A 15384-nucleotide genomic window follows, 5' to 3' on the forward strand; every position below is an offset into this window, starting at 1 on the left:
ATCTAATAACTGAACCCGCTCCATGAACGCACAAACGCTCCCATCCTGAGAAAGGGGTAGGTCGTCGGTTAGACTCCCCAGGACCAAATATTCCTTTAATGATTGTTATTACAGTAACATGAAACAGATGTGACATTTTTTAAAAATGTGGGCAGGTCTCCCAGCTTTTCATTTGACTTAAAAAGACTGATTTACTGCTGGGAAAACCTCTTTTCAGAGGGGAGCTTTGTGCAAGGTTCGCTCATCGCCTTGCTCAATGGCCTCAGGGAAGAGGGACCACCAGAACCACCAGCCCATCCCGCCTGCTTAGCTGTGTTTACACCCAAATGCACATTTGTCACACGGGTGGTCAGAACTCCTGCACCAGAGGTCAGTGAGCTCTGCATCAGGAAGCTTCAAAAGACCATGACACCCTTATGTCTGCCACCCACCCCAGCCCCCTGGAAACAGACCTCAACTCAAGGGTACCAGCCAGGCCAGGAAACATGCCGGGTCCAGGGTCGGAATGGTAAAGGCGCGAGTCCTCCCTGAGCCAGTGGTTCTTAAGCTTGAGTGTGTCAGAGAATCACGCGGAGCTGGGGTACCTGGGAGGCTTGGAGATCCCACCTCAGAGCCTGGATCGCGAGGTCTCTGGACACTGCCTAGGCCGTGGCTTTCAAACCCGGTGACATGGTAGCCTTTAAACCAATGCGTGCTCGGGCTCTATCTCACTGAGTGAGAATGTCCGGGGAGGCAGGCCAGGGCCTTGGCAGCTTTGACCAGCTCCGTGGTCACTTGGACATAAGGCCGGGGTAGGAGGCACCGGTGTGAGCTGTGATGCTTCAGGCAGGCAGGGACACAGCGAAGGGCTCTTTGGACGTCGTTATTGGATAAAGCAGCTGTCCTCCAGCCTCGCACGCTTCTCTTCAGACAAACAAGGTCTCCTGCTTCAACACGCCTGACGGGCTGTACTAACAAACATGCCCACGGCAAGGAGAAGCATGGGAAGCCCTGGGTCAGGTGCCAGGTTCGCGCGGCTGTGCATGAGCCCATTCCCCCGGGGAGCGAGCTCTCGGCCTTCGCCAGCGCTGCGGCCTCTCTCTCCCCAGCCCCTGGTTTTAGTCTTTTATTTATTCATTCATTCCTGAGTCTTGGTCCCATTCTGCTGCCCCACACAGGTAACCGTTCTTGTGGTTAAAGTCTACTAAAGCGTATCTTTTTGTTGGACTATGTTTGTTATGCATGTGTATATTTATAATTTACATAAATGGTGTGTTCCTGCAGCTTTCCTGGTTAGTGTGTGCACATCAATCTGTTGCTCCCACCTGCTGCATCGACCCCAGGGAAGCTCTCCCCAAGGTTTCACCTCTCTACTTCCCCAGGGATGGACGCCCGGGTTTCCAGCTCTCTCCGGCCACAAACGGCTGCCGGGGGCATCCTGATGTGTGTCTCCTTCTGAACCCTGAGAAGTTCTTGGGAGATGAACCAGGAGTGGAATTGCTGGGTCCCAGGGGTGCATGTACTTCTTTGGCCGAAGAAGGGCTGACGGTGCTGCAGACGGCCGCTCCTGGCTGCACGCCCTCGCCGGCACCGCATTCCTATTGGTCTGCCGTCCCCAGCAACCCCTCACCCGCGGAAAGCTGTTGGCTAACAGTGGGAGCTGGGCTCTCGGGGCTGATAGCCGGCCTTTCTCTTTCCCTGTCTCCCTCTTACCCGCCGCTGGGGCAGCTGCCCTAACCCTCCACCACCGTCCTCAGGTCTTCTTTTCATTGTACACCCACTTGCGCAGAGAAAGTAGAGGTCGCCTTTCATGTCTCCCTCCACCTCCAAGTGCAGGATGTCAGCCGCACCCTGCTTCGCTGCTCCATTCAGGCCTCCTTGCAGGCCCGATGCCCTGACCTTGACCCTGACCCCTCCTACCCGGCCCCCCATCAGAGCGTGCTGCGCAGTCTCCCCTGCTCCCGTGGCCTACAGCCTTGGCCGATTCGCGCTGCTTCTCTGTTTTCCGTCGGTCACAAACGTTTTGAACACGTTGTTTGCGCTCTTCCTCTGCTCGGTTCGTTCAGACTTGCTCCCTCTCTTCCCGAAACTCCAGCCCCGGGTCTTCCAGGCGCCGATCTGTGCGCTGTCCTGCTCCGCCCGCCTGCTGATTCCTCAGGTAGCCCCGCCCCACGGACGGCAGGCGGCTTTGGGACAGTATTTTCTCCTGGTTGCCCTCTCCTCTCTCTGCTTCTTCTCGGGTCCCATCATGGCCTCCTGGGCCTCCCCGGCCTCCAGGGCTTCCCCCCACGGTTCCACCCTCTAGGCCCTGCCCGGCCCCGTTGTTCCGAGAGAGCTCATCCGCTTCTCGGGCGCATGACTCTCAATCCTGGATCTCATTCGAATTCAACAAATGGTTTCTGAAAATTTACTGCGTGCTACGATCCAGACTCACACGCAACAGAGGCACAGTCCAGAGGACGTGTGTCTAACTCACGGGTTATCTCAAGCAAAGTGTAAGTTTATTCGCAGGGGCTCACAGCACAGCCTTGCTCCGCCACGCGTGAGCAGCCCACGCTGCTCGGAGAACACGCCCTCGGCTGTGGGTCACCAGTGCGCACGTGCACACTTTCTGGGACTAAGTAGAGCCCACGGTCCGAACCGCTGCAGGGCCTGGAGTTCTGAGACTTATAATTTAGTCTATGGATTTTCCCCCTGCTTTTGGGAAGACATGGCTAGAGTCGCAGCTGATGAGAATGAGTGTACAATGTAAGGCATGTGCAGAAAGTTAGTGCTGCTGACAACAGCCCCGTTGTTGCTGAACGTGAGTCGTACCAGGCTGGACCTAAGTTACTGTGAACCCGAGTGCAAGTCGTGCCTTCCTTTTAGGAGTCAGGCGGGCAGTTTGGAGGGGACAGAAGCGAGCCCCCTCTTGCTGGCCCGGCTCAGCCTCGCGGGACCAGCGGCTCCTCGAGCCAGCCTTACCTCTGTCTCAGAATCTGCTTGTTGTCGTCGATGGTAACGCTGTCAGCGTGGTCCCTCTTGAAGATTTCGAAAGCCTCCTGGCGTCCGAGTGACATTTCCTCTCTCATCCCTGTTGGAGACACAGGCAAATGGCCTCAGTCACAGCATCAGGATCCCATTCATTTCGCTGTCACTTGAGTCAGACCACAAAGCCAGCCCGGGCTCTGAGAGCCCACAGCAGAGAGGCTGGACCAGACAGGTGGCCCCAGGCTCTTCCAGCTGGCTGCCAACCGAGGCCCGCAGCCACACCCCGGCCCGGCTGGCTGTGCCTGCGCGTCCATGTGACTGTGGGGGTGGAGTTGGGAGTGTCTGGTCAAGGAAATGAAGCCCCGAGTGCCAAGCCCGACTGCCAAGAACATCTGCAAATGCACTGTCTGCCACCATTCGGTGCCATGGTCCTCCCCGTTTTCCTGTTATTCCCCATTTTGGTTTTCTGTTAAATTTCACCCTAAACTTCGTGAAAAGGCATTTAGTGAAAAGAAGTATAATTCAGACAGAAAGACTTCGACTCTAGAACATTCTGCTCTTTGTCCCCATAGAATAGCCTGTTCTTGATTCCCGAAGCCAAGGAGAGACCTCCGTCTTCATTCAGGACTTAGGTTCTCAGGTGCGAAACCCATGAGCAGACAGTGGTGGAGGGAGGGTCTTAGCTCACGTCCAACTTCACATCCTGGGTCACTATGGCCACTGCAGACTAATCCTGCCGGGTCCTGCTCAGGGCCACATCCTGAAACCCAGAGTCAGAAGGGCCAGGGCCCTCGCAGTAAGCAGGTCACGGCATTCCTGCATCGAGGCTGTCTTCCCACGCCTCCTAGGGCGAGGGTCCACGTGGGTGTGTGCCTGGGCTCTCTGGGTGAAGGCTGAATTCACAACTGGGTTGTGGGTGAATCTGCCATCATTTTTTTTATGTCTCTGCCCTTCGTTCCCTTTTCCATGTTTTTTTTTTAATCCTCACCCGAGGACATTTTTTCATTTTTTGTTCAGAGTGGGAGGAAGAGAGAGGAAGAGAGAGAGAGACATTGATGTGAAAGGGACACATCGAGTGGCTGCCACCCACACGACCAACCAGGGCCGGAGACAAACTGCAACCGAGGTACGTGCCCTTAGCGGGAACTGAACCCGGGTCTCTCTGGACTGCAGGCCGACGCTCTAACCACTGAGCAAACTAGCCAGGGCCCTTTTCCATGTTCTTATCCATTTAACTCTACTCATCTTTGCAGCCCTGGCTGAGTGTTACCACCTCCATGAAGCTTCCCTGAGGCCCAGACAGAACGAATCCTCCCTCTGCTATGAACCTGTCGATGCCTCTGAAACATGCACAGCCCACAGACAATGTTGCCCACATGACAATCTTTTCTGGTGAAATGCAAGTTTCTCTGAGGTGGAGAGCATACATTTTCGTGAACCCATGGTGTCTTGTTCAATGACTGGCATTTGGAAAGTGCTCAACATATGTCTGTTAAGTGAGTCAGGTCCATAATGAGCTGGGAGTGATGATGAGGCTCCCTCTTATTGCTGTAGGAACGCAGTCCAGGCCTACGGGGCTCCCTCGGAGGCCTGGGATACCAGGGATGCATTCATCTGGGCCACATACCACATCTCCTGCTTGGAAAATCCCCGCTGAGTCCCATCACCCAGCCTGGGGGTGGAGAACTGGACCAGCCCATCTGACACCAATTTAATGATTACTGCTGATAAAAATAGCACCATGGAGAATGTCTGAATGGTGAGGCACACAAAGACACCCCACCCTTTTCCATCAGCAGCAAATGGGCACAGCTCAGTTCTGTCTCCACATCTGCCCTGCACACTCCAGAATCGGGGCAGGGCCTGGGAGCGGGCTTGTGAGAGGCTCGGAAAGAGGAGCCTTGATGCGGGAGAGACATGAGCTAGGGGGCGCCTCGCTTCCACCAGGAGCCGAGGGACTCACTCCATACCTCTCCCCTGCCCCCGGTCTGGGCTCATGTTAATGTATGTGTGCCTTTCACTGCATAATAAAATAACAACCGGGGTAGAGGGAATGAGCCTCTCTGGAATAGAGTCGGGGAGAGAGAAGCTGCGTAGAGACCACATCGGAGCTTGCCTGTGGGGTGCCCCGACTGCCTCCCACAGAGGAGGAGATGAGGTTTTCGCTGATCAATAGTTGGGAGTGTGGGGGAGGGCGGGCAGGGGCAGATGGACAGTCGCTCAGAAGGCTGCAGTGAAGGAGAGGGTCGTGGCCTGTGTTCTCCAGGCTTGCTTCCCTTTGGAGCTGACAGTCTGAATTGGCAGCTGGGTGCACAGGCCACATGGAGGTTTCCCAGTGCCCATGACACTGTCATAGCAGCAGGTCCTGGATGGCCCTACACTTAGCTGAAAACCCCACTGGGTCTTCCCTGAGGTGTGCAGGAGCAGCAATGACATGCAGTCAACAGAAGAGATAATCCCAGGAAGGTAGGTTGGCATCATTTTGCAAAGAATCTAGAAGGTCTTGCTAAGAAATCTGGGGCCAGCGTGATATCATGTTAGACAGAAAGCACTCATTTTCAAAGACTCAGAACTTAGTAAAGTACACATCATAGGGAAGTTACACTGGAAGTGATGAATACTCCCGGTGATTTAAAAGGCACTGGGGTCCTGCAGTGCTATGGGCTTATCGCCAGGAGCATGGTATTGGTTTTCCTCCTATAATAAAGGAGAAACATTCTGGAACTGGAGTTCTATGGTGGTGGTGAGCTCTGGTGGATGAGCATTAGTGTGATGGCCATGATCCTGGCAGCCCGCACCCTAACTGTTTGTGCAGGGAGGCCAAGGTAAAGGGCTCATGATGCCCATAGTCTGAAGGCAAAGAGGCAAAGCAAGGCCTGGAAGCCCAGAGACTTCACAGCTGCCCCATGGAGGGGAGACTGCAGAGAGGGCAATGGAAGGACCCCACAGGCAGTTGTGGTGTGAGACCCCAGCTCATCTCAGACCTGCTCTTGTCCATCCCTGCTATGCTCATTTAGAGCCTACATCCTGCTCCTTTTGGGTTGTACTAATAGACAAGATTCCATTCCAATTTGGGGTCACCTGAAGAGTTAATGAACCCCCTTTCCTTTACTAAAGAGAGGCCTCCAACTTGTTTTCCCCCTCAGGACTCCCCTTTCCTCATTTAGCTCCCACACACATGACACGCAGTGGACAGAGCAGAGTGTGGAGCACAAGAGGGACTGGCGGCTCACCTTGCTAGTGAGACAGTGAGCCTGCCTCTCACTTTAAAGCAAAAGCTGAAAGCGATTAAGCTTAGTGAAAAAGGCACATCGAAAGCTGAGATAGGCCCACAGCTAGGCCTCTTGTGCCAAACAGTTAGCCAAGCTGTAAATGCAAAGGAAAAGTTCTGGAAGGAAACTAAGGGTGCAACAATAAGAAAGTGAAACAGCCTTACTATGAAGAAAGTTTTAGTGGTCTGGATAGAAGATAAACCAGCCACAACATCCCCATAATAGGCCAGAGCCTAAACCAGAGAGCAGGGCCCTAACTCTTCAATTCTATGGGGGCTGAAGAGGCGAGGAAGCTGCAGAAGAAAAGTGTGAAGCTAGCAGAGGATGGTTTCAGGAAAGAGCCGTCTCCGGAACATTACAGTGCAAGGCGAACCAGCAAGTGCTGATGCAGAATCTGCAGCAAGTTATCCAGAAGATCTAGCTAAGATAATTCTTGGAGGTGGCTACACTAAACAACAGATTTCCAATGTAGACAAAAAAGCCTTATATTGGAAAAAGATGCCATCTAGGATTTTCACAGCTAGAGAGAAGTCAGTGTCTGACCTCAAAGCTTTAAAGGACAGGCTGACTCTCTTGTGAGAGACTAATGCACCTACTGACTTTAAGTTGAAGCCAATACTTATTCACCATCTGAAAATCCTAGAGCCCCTAAGGATTGTGCTAAATCTCCTCTGCCTGTGCTCTATAAATGGCACAGCACAGCCTGGGTGACAGCACATCTGTTGACAACATGGTTTATTGAATATTTTAAGCCCCTTGTTGAGACCTAGTACTGCTCGTTGACAATGCATTTGATTACCCCAAAGCTCTGATGGAAATGTACAAGATTAATCTTGTTTTCATGACGGTTAACACAATTTCCATTTTGCAGCCCATGGGTCAGAGAGTAATTTCGATTTTCAAGTCTTCTTATTTAAGGAATACATTTTTCAAGGCTGTAGCTGCCACAGAGTGATTCCTCTGATGGATCTGAGCAAAGTAAGTGGGAAACTTCTGGAAAAGATTCACCATTCTAGATGCCAATGCCCATGTTTATGATTCATGGGAAGAGGTAAAAAATATCAGTATCAACAGGAGTGTGGAAGAAGTTGACTCCAACCCTCATGGGTGACTTTGAGGGGTTCAGCACCGCAGTAGAGGAAGTAGAGGCAGATGTGGTGGAAAGAGAAGAGAACTGGAATCAGATGTGGAGCCTGAAGAAGGGACTGCATCGCCGCAGTCTCATGATACGACTTTAATGGATGAGGAGTTACTCGTGGATGAGCAAAGAAAGGTTTCTTGAGATAGAGTATAATCTTGGTGAAGACGCTGTTTAGATTGTTGAAATGACAACAGAAGATTTAGAATATTAACTTTGTTGAAAAGGCAGTAGCCGTCTTTGAGAGGATGGGTTCTAATTTTGGAAAAAAGTTCTACTGGGTGTGAAATGCTGTCAAACAGCATCACATGCTGCAGAGAAATCGTTCATGAAAGGAAGAGTCAATCAGTGGGGCAAACTGCATTATTGTCTCATTTATTTTTTTATCCTCACCAGAGGACATTTTTTTTTTTGCATTTATCTTCAGATAGAGTGGGAGGGAGAGTGGGAGGGGGAGAGAGAGAGAGAAGCATCGACGTGAGAGGGACACATTGACTGGTTGCCACCTGCACGACCCCAACTGGGGCCGGGGACAAACTGCAACCCAGGTATGTGCCCTTAGTGGGAACTGAACCTGGGACTCTCTGGTCCGCAGGCTGACACTCTGCCGCTGAGTTAAACTGGCCAGGGCTCATTATTGTCCCATTTGAAGAAATGCCACCGCAGTCTTCATCAACCACCCCTGACCAGTCAGCAGCCATCAGGCCAGTGAGGCAAGACCCTCCACCTGGAACAAGGCCATGACTCCCTGAAGGCTCAGATGATTAGCACTTGTTAGCAATAAAACATTTTAAATCGAGGTATTTACATTTTTTAGACATAATGCTCTTGCACACTTAATAGATTTACACTTAATAGTTTACACTTGTATAGTGTAAACATAACTTTTATATGCACTGGGAAACCAAAACAATTCTTGTGACTCACTTGATTGTGATATTTGCTTTATTGTGGGGATCTGGAACTACACCCGCGGTATCTCCGAGGTCTGCCTGCATTACCTTAGTTAAACTTCTCCTGACCCCTGGTCATAGTTTTATTTTACAGGTGAGGGAACTGAGACTCAGTAAAGAAATGGGAATCGGGGTAAAAATCGCCCAGCTTTTAGAGGAGGTCAGTTCTGCGTGTTGGTCAGCTTTTCCGTATGCTCGACCGAGGGGGGCAGGCGGTGGACCTTAAAATAACCTGGTGGTAGTAGATTTACCCATACAATTGTGCTGTGATGAGTGCTTATCTTGTCCAAAACTTTGAGTTTTCTTTACAATATCACAGGGAAAACAGAACCATGAATTCCATTGACTATTTACATAGTTTACTTCATTTATTAGTATGTTCTAAAATTACTTCTAGAATTTGGAAGCCTCATGGGAGCAGAGATTTTGTCAGTTTTATCTGCTGCAATATTTCTAGCACCTGAGTAGTACCTGGCTCACAGGAAGAACTCAATCCAATGTCTTTTGAATGAGTGAGTGAATGAATGCTTTGGAGGCTTAATGCTTTTCCGTTTGAGAGAGCGCGTCGTGACTTTGCGGGGTCCGTGCAGCGTGTCTCCGTTGCTTTCCCTGCTCCACCGCCGTGCTCCGGGGCAGGTTCATCCCTTCCTTAGCGAGGGTGATTTTGGAAATGCAACACCATCTTCTTCTCACTACGTGTCACCAGGCCTCAGAACTCACCATTAGAGACGAATTCCAGTGCCAAGAAGCTTTCATAAAAAATGCAAACCTTCCCGAAGTCGCCACTGTTTCAGGGCCAGCGAAGAACAATCGCACGATTCGCTGACAGGTAGCTAGCAGGTCCTGCCGAGAAGAGAGGCGTAAGATGGTGTCCCAGGTCGCTGCCAGAATCAGGGGGATCTCAACTCGACAGGGAAGATAAATTGCATCTTCTTCCCAGCTTTGTTTAGTCTGATGGACTCGGCTGCTCTCGAACGTGGAGGCCTGCGGAGACCTGACTTCCCATTTCCGGCTCTTTGCTGTTCCCTTTTAGTGAATTTCAATCATAGGTCCCAGGATCGAGGCCCAGAAAGTACGGGTGACTCAGAAGCCTGCTGGCTTGCTGAGTCACAGGACTGTTTAAACTAAAGGAGAGCAAATCCTGTGACCTACCATCACAGGCTGGTAGAAAATTTCAAACAAAACAAAGCAAAATCCCTAAAGGAGAAGAGTTTCTCACTCTAAGTCCCCAAAACACAACACTGCAATTCCGGCTGCGAACTGGATGGACAACACTTCCAAGTCCTGAAGGGTGTTGATGCCCGGAAGGAGCACTCAGGTCGACGCAGAGGCAACAGGTGTTCTGCTATTAGCCTCGAGCTGGGTTTCTGGAAATGTTAGGCACCCGGAGTTCCTAGGCCCCGGTGCCTCGTGCATTTCTTAATGCTCTCGTTTTTGCCATCCTGAAATTTGGTTTCTCCGTTTCGGAGGCCCTCCCCGCTCCCGGCACAGGGTCCCATGGAAACCAAATGGAAAGGAACAACACTGGGAGTGGAGAATGGACGCCGCTGCCTCTGGCCTGCCGTCTGACTGCCTCTGGCCTGGGCACGTGGGCCAGAGCTCACTTTCCTGGCTGCTCCCGCACAACCTAGTGCTGCTGAAGCGATTGCTTAAAAATGCACAAAAGTAACATAATGGAGAGCCGTGTTATTCATGCTGAAAAAGGATTGCCTCGCCGGAGCCAAAACTGTATTTTTCCTGGGAAAGACATTTATTCGTGTGGGGGCCTCTGACGGAACAAGGGAGGGGGGAGAAGGAGACCAAGAGCAGGTGAAGGAAAGTGAGAGATGGGGTGGCTTCCCAAGGGAGAGGAGGTTTGGGGCACACTGTTTGGGGCTAAAAGCACGAGCAGGCTCAGGGTGCGTGGGGGACGCTCGGGGCTGACGCTGGGAGGGAGCTGGACTGGGGAGGTGGCTACACTCTCTGTGACTTGGTGGAGGAAGTCCAGCTACGGGAGGTCACAGCCAGGGCTGAAGACTTTTTGTATGCTAGCTGATACAAGGTTCTACAGAGACTGCGAGTTCTCAGTCAATGTCGAGTTAGGTGAAATATACAAAAATACCCTCACGTAAGAAGCAGCCCATTCTTTAGTGTGTGGAGAGGTTGGAATGAATGGACCAATGGGAGGGAGAGGAACGAAGAATTAGATGCAAGGAAAGGGTAATTTATCCAGGCATGTGCAACGGAAAGGTCAGCAGGGCTTGAGAAGCAAGGAAAAGGTCAATAGTCCAGCACGCTCGGGAAGGGCGCCAGGAACAAGGATATCCCATGGGAAGTGACGGTGACGGTGACAGTGACAGCCAGAAATGCCAGGGTGAGGGACAAGTCAGCAGCTTCGAGCATGGAGAGCAGGTGCATGGATGCTGAAATGAACAAATTCGGGAGATGGGGAGGTGCTGTAGGGTCTTACAAAGAGAAGCGGACTAGCTCCCAGAAGGATCAGAAGGAACACCTGGGACATTGTCTCACTGTCTCGCCCCACTGTGGGGAGGAGGCTGCCATCCAGGAAAGAGCAGGTTTTGGGGGGTCACGAAAGACAGGCGTGGCACATGGGCAGCCCCGTGCCCCCACTCTCCTTCCTCTCACAGAGGGAAGCCTTCGCTAAGCCGCCCCAGCGTCCTTGGCTGGGGAACAGATGCCTGCATTGCGTTTTCGGCCCGGCCCTCCCGGCAGCCCTCGCCGTCAACCTGCCGGCCCAGAAACTCTTCCTTTAACAGATGGCTCCCGGCTCGCTCCCCGATTAAAAGATGACTGCTCTTATCTCCATCATTCCTGTGCTGCCAGGATAATACAGCTGCCTGGCTCCGTCACCTATGGAGCGGACATGCAGGTGACCGTCCCAGGAGCAGCGGAGGCCCCAGCGTGCCTGGCCCAGGGGCGGCGGCCATCTGGCCGTAGGTGCCAGGGTGACGGAGGGCACCGCAGGAAGCCGTGCCACGTGCTGGGCTCTGTTTACTTTCAGGGCCAGGCAGGGGCAGCTCAGCTACAATTTGAGGGGTGGCTGGGTGGGGACAGCAGGGTACGGAATCTGAGGATGAGGGGAAGACAAAACCACTTAGCCACGGCCAAAGTGACTGCAGATGTGAGGACCAAAGAGGAGATTTTGGGGGGTGACCAAGGACACTTGCCCAACCTACTTCCTGCGTTTGATTGACAATTTCTGGAATGGGTTGGTGCCCCAAGGTCTTGGGGTTAAAGGCCTGTGTTCAAACCAGATGATACCACCTGGGCTCAAGTCCTCAGATTGGGACTTGCCTTGGAGTTTCCCAAATTGCCACATGAAAGATGTCAAAGGAGAACCTGCAATTAGTAGATTCTTAGGGCTGGCTTGGACCCGGCTGGAGCACGGCAGGCTTGGCAGGGGCTCCCGGGGGTGGAGTGAAGGAAAAATCTGAAGTGGAAAAGCCACAGAAACCTTAGGAGACCCACCCAGTGGTGGCACCACTTATAGATAAACCAGATGGGCTCCTGACGCCCGGTGCCAGAAATCACACATCCCACGGCCGCTCGCGCAGGCCCCCCGCGCAGACCACAAGGCCCTGTGGAATCGAGGGGTTCCGGGCAGGTGCTGTTTCCCTTTCGTCGTGGTCACCATGTCCGATGCCACAACTGTGGCCTGGACGTTGGCCTGAACAGGTGAAGAAAGGCCAGGTGTGCCAGCCGAGTGGACGGCCTAGAGCCCCGAAAGCACGGCGGCTGCTTGAGGGTCGCTGCCCGTTTCCAGCAGTAACATCAGACCTCTAAGCAATGGTCCGAGAGGTCATCTGCAGAACACTTCATCTCCCTAACCCGGCATCTCTGGGCTTTTGTTTTGTGAGCGATCGTGCTCAGGACAAAGCGCCCATGTGGTGGCTTAGAGGAACCCATGGACAGACGCAGGCAGGGAGCTCGGAGAGCAGCCTGGGGCCGGCGGGCACGCGTCCAGGGCGGTGTCCACTCAGGAATCTGGAGGCAGCGACGTTTCCATCGCTTAGGCCAGCGGCTGCCAGGCGAGCCTGCGTGCGGAGTCTTCTCTGTCGCTGCGGCCCGTGGAGGTGGCAGCCCCCAGAGAGCCTTGGTGTCAATGCCATGCCCACTCTTTGGACCCCCTGGGAATCTGGTGGAAGGCCATGCGCCCTAGCCCTGCGTGGGCTGAAGGGCGTCTGTCCGAGAGGCCCGCTGAACAGGAAGGTGGCGTTCTTCTTCCGCTTCCAAAGGCTCCGAGCTCTTTGGAATCTGAAAAACACAGGCCTCCCGGGCTTGCGATGTCTTGACCACTTGCAAAGGCCATGGTTACAGGGTCCCGCTGACCGGCCTCCTCCCGGCGAGCTCAGCTCTTATCTCGACCTGCACTTGGGCCATGTCCATGTCCAGGGCCGTGTCCATATCTAGGGCCATGTCCGCGTCCAGGGCCGTGTCTGCATCCAGAGTCTGTGTCCAGGGCGGTGTCCGCGTCCAGGGCAGTGTCCGCATCCTGCCGTCTGGAAACTGCAGCGGGTTTTCTCTCTATGCCTCCGTCAGGGATGGATTCCCCTCTAGTCTCAAGTTTATTTTGGTACATTTTTAAAAGAGAGAATTAAAGAATTGCAATCTGGCCTAGTAGCAAAAATGCCCCCTTCCTAAAAATGCAATTCTATTGCGCTGGCTGGGAAGTAAGCAGCAGTCAAAAGGCAGTTTGGAAATGTTAGAGTTTATTCTTTGGGGGAAAAAGGAAAGGAAAAATGATCTTTTATTTGCCTTCTAAGTGACAGGCGGTTTCACAGACACTAACTCACAAATACTAACTCAACTATGATTCACAGCAACTGTACTGGTGGTGGTCGGGAGCCCATGCTTGCTGAGGACTTCGTGCGCTAGAGAAATTACCTATGTGTCCATCTAATCCCCACAGCGACCCTGTCAACCAGGCGATGTCAGACCCATTCTAGAGGTAAGGTGGTTGAAGCTGGAAAAGGTTGAAAGTAACCCCAAGACAACAGTTAGCAAGATCACAAAGCCTGCCCAGGCCTGTGGGGCTCCAAACCTCCCCGTCTGCACACGGCGTTGCCAGTGACAATCATTTGCCAAGTAGAGACAACCTCACAAACACTGGCTGACCACTGGGGTGGGACCTGTGGGGTCAGGAGGGCCGAGGCGGGAACGAGCGAAAAGCGCCTGGAGGGTTGTGACTGGGACGTGGACTGAAAACCCTGAACGCGCACGGCAGGCAGCTCAGAAGAGCTGGAGATCTCTGCGAATGGAAATGGGGACGGTCCCGAGGGCGGGTGGGGGTGGGGCGGAGGGGTCTGCCTCACCTGGAACCCACGGGCAGGATAAGGAGCAGGGGGGAGGGCCGGCTGACTTGAGTCTCTGCCGTTGGGCTTTATTAGTTAGCCAACCACGGCACAGTAGCTGTCTTGCCCTAATCTACACGGAGCTTGCACTCAGACGTCTCCAGAATACAATAGTTTATGCACTTGAAGTGGTTCCATTGGGCTGGAGCAAGGTGGGGTGAGGGTTTTTTACAGAAAAGAGGAGGGGAAGGGTCCAGGTCTGAAGAGTGTGGTCTTGGTCAGACAGTCTCCCGCCTGCAAATGAGCAAGTCGTGAAAAAGAGGTGGAGAGGACCCAGGAGGCCATCGTTGTCCTTCTGAGCTGTGTCCTAACTGCTTCTTCTCTGGAAAGCATCATTCTTACTTTCTTTATTTTTTATCCTCACCCGAGGACATTTTTCCATTTTTTGTTCAGATAGAGTGGGAGGGACAGAGAGGAAGAGAGAGAGAAACATCGATGTGAAGGGACACATCGAGTGGCTGCCATCCGCACGACCAACCAGGGCCGGGGACAGACTGCAACCGAGGTACCTGCCCTTAGTGGGAACCCAACCCGGGTCTCTCTGGACCGCAGGCCGACGCTCTAACCGCTGAGTCAAACCGGCCAGGGCAAGCATCATTCTTTAAATGCAACATTTGTTTATTCGCTCAGGCAGGGAGTCAATGGTGAAGCCGACCATCTGTCAACAAGTTCTGAGTATGTACTCTATTGACAACCCTCTTCTACGGCCAGTTACAGACTAATAACAGAAATATCGTCCTTGAACCTGTGACATGAAGCACTGGGGCTATGGGAAGGTCAGAGCTTACGGTATAAAGCAAAAAGTGCTCATCGACAGTGCATTGAGGGTAACGTGATACAGGTGGGGCAGGTGACCGTGAGGGAGAAAAGAGGGACACCATCAGATTGCAGGGGGACCTTCCAAGGAAAATTCCTTCTGAGGAAGGCTGCAGAGGAGCTGAGGAGCAGGAGCTGGAGGGAAGGAGGCCCATGTCCTTCCCTGCACAAGGAACAGAAAGACAAAGCCATGGGCGTGGGGAGGAGCCCAGTGTGTACAATCTGGCACAGAAGTGGATTGGAAGGACCTCGGGGGTTTTCTTTGGCGTCGGGGGATTTGTTCTCAAGTGACCTCTAGGTCCAGACACCACTGACTAAATAGTCCGTGTTGCCCAGGGCATCCGCAGGCAGGGGCCAGTGGGGTTTCCACAGGCTTGTCAGGCAATTCTCCCTCAAAGGACTGGGGACAGTATTTGCTTTCGGTGTAGCCTCAGGGATTCTTCTGTTACTCTTCAGTGGCTGGGCAGAGGAAATAGAACGTGTGGTCGGAACACATGGGTGCCGGTTCCCTTGTTGGCTTAGGACCTGGCCTCTGCCATTTACATTGCTCTAACCTCAGGCTCCTCATCTATGCAACGAGGCCAGTAAGACCTCCTGTCTCTTCATGGTGTTGCGAAGGGTGAATAAGAGGAGGTGGCACTTTGTGCAGATGTCCTAGCGAGGATGTATTTCGGTGACGGTCTCACCGGCCCCCTGCCCCCTCCAGGCTGTGAACTCCAGACCCACGGACCTTGCCTGCTGTGTCTGTCTGGAGCCCCGGGTCCAAGGTCAGCGCCTGGAACACGGCAGGCCCTCCAGACCAGGTCTGCAGACGGGGTGAGCGAGCAGGGATGAGCTCTCTGCAGCGAACGCGTCTTTCTCAGAAGCATTCTTTGTCCACGGTGCGCACACCCCTGACGCAGCCT

The 15384-nt window shown here is 53.0% G+C and overlaps 1 protein-coding gene across 1 annotated transcript in view; it reads right to left on the minus strand.

The window, feature by feature from the left end:
• Window positions 1-15384, minus strand: part of KIF6 (kinesin family member 6) — a 404227-nt gene that overhangs the window by 91426 nt on the left and 297417 nt on the right. Inside the window, exon 14 of the mRNA XM_036248669.1 lies at window positions 2944-3052. Within this exon, the coding sequence (XP_036104562.1) occupies window positions 2944-3052 (109 nt within the window). The remainder of the gene's footprint in view (window positions 1-2943; window positions 3053-15384) is intronic.

Source organism: Molossus molossus, unplaced genomic scaffold (assembly GCF_014108415.1).
Source record: "Molossus molossus isolate mMolMol1 unplaced genomic scaffold, mMolMol1.p scaffold_m16_p_8, whole genome shotgun sequence".
Lineage (NCBI taxonomy): Eukaryota > Metazoa > Chordata > Mammalia > Chiroptera > Molossidae > Molossus > Molossus molossus.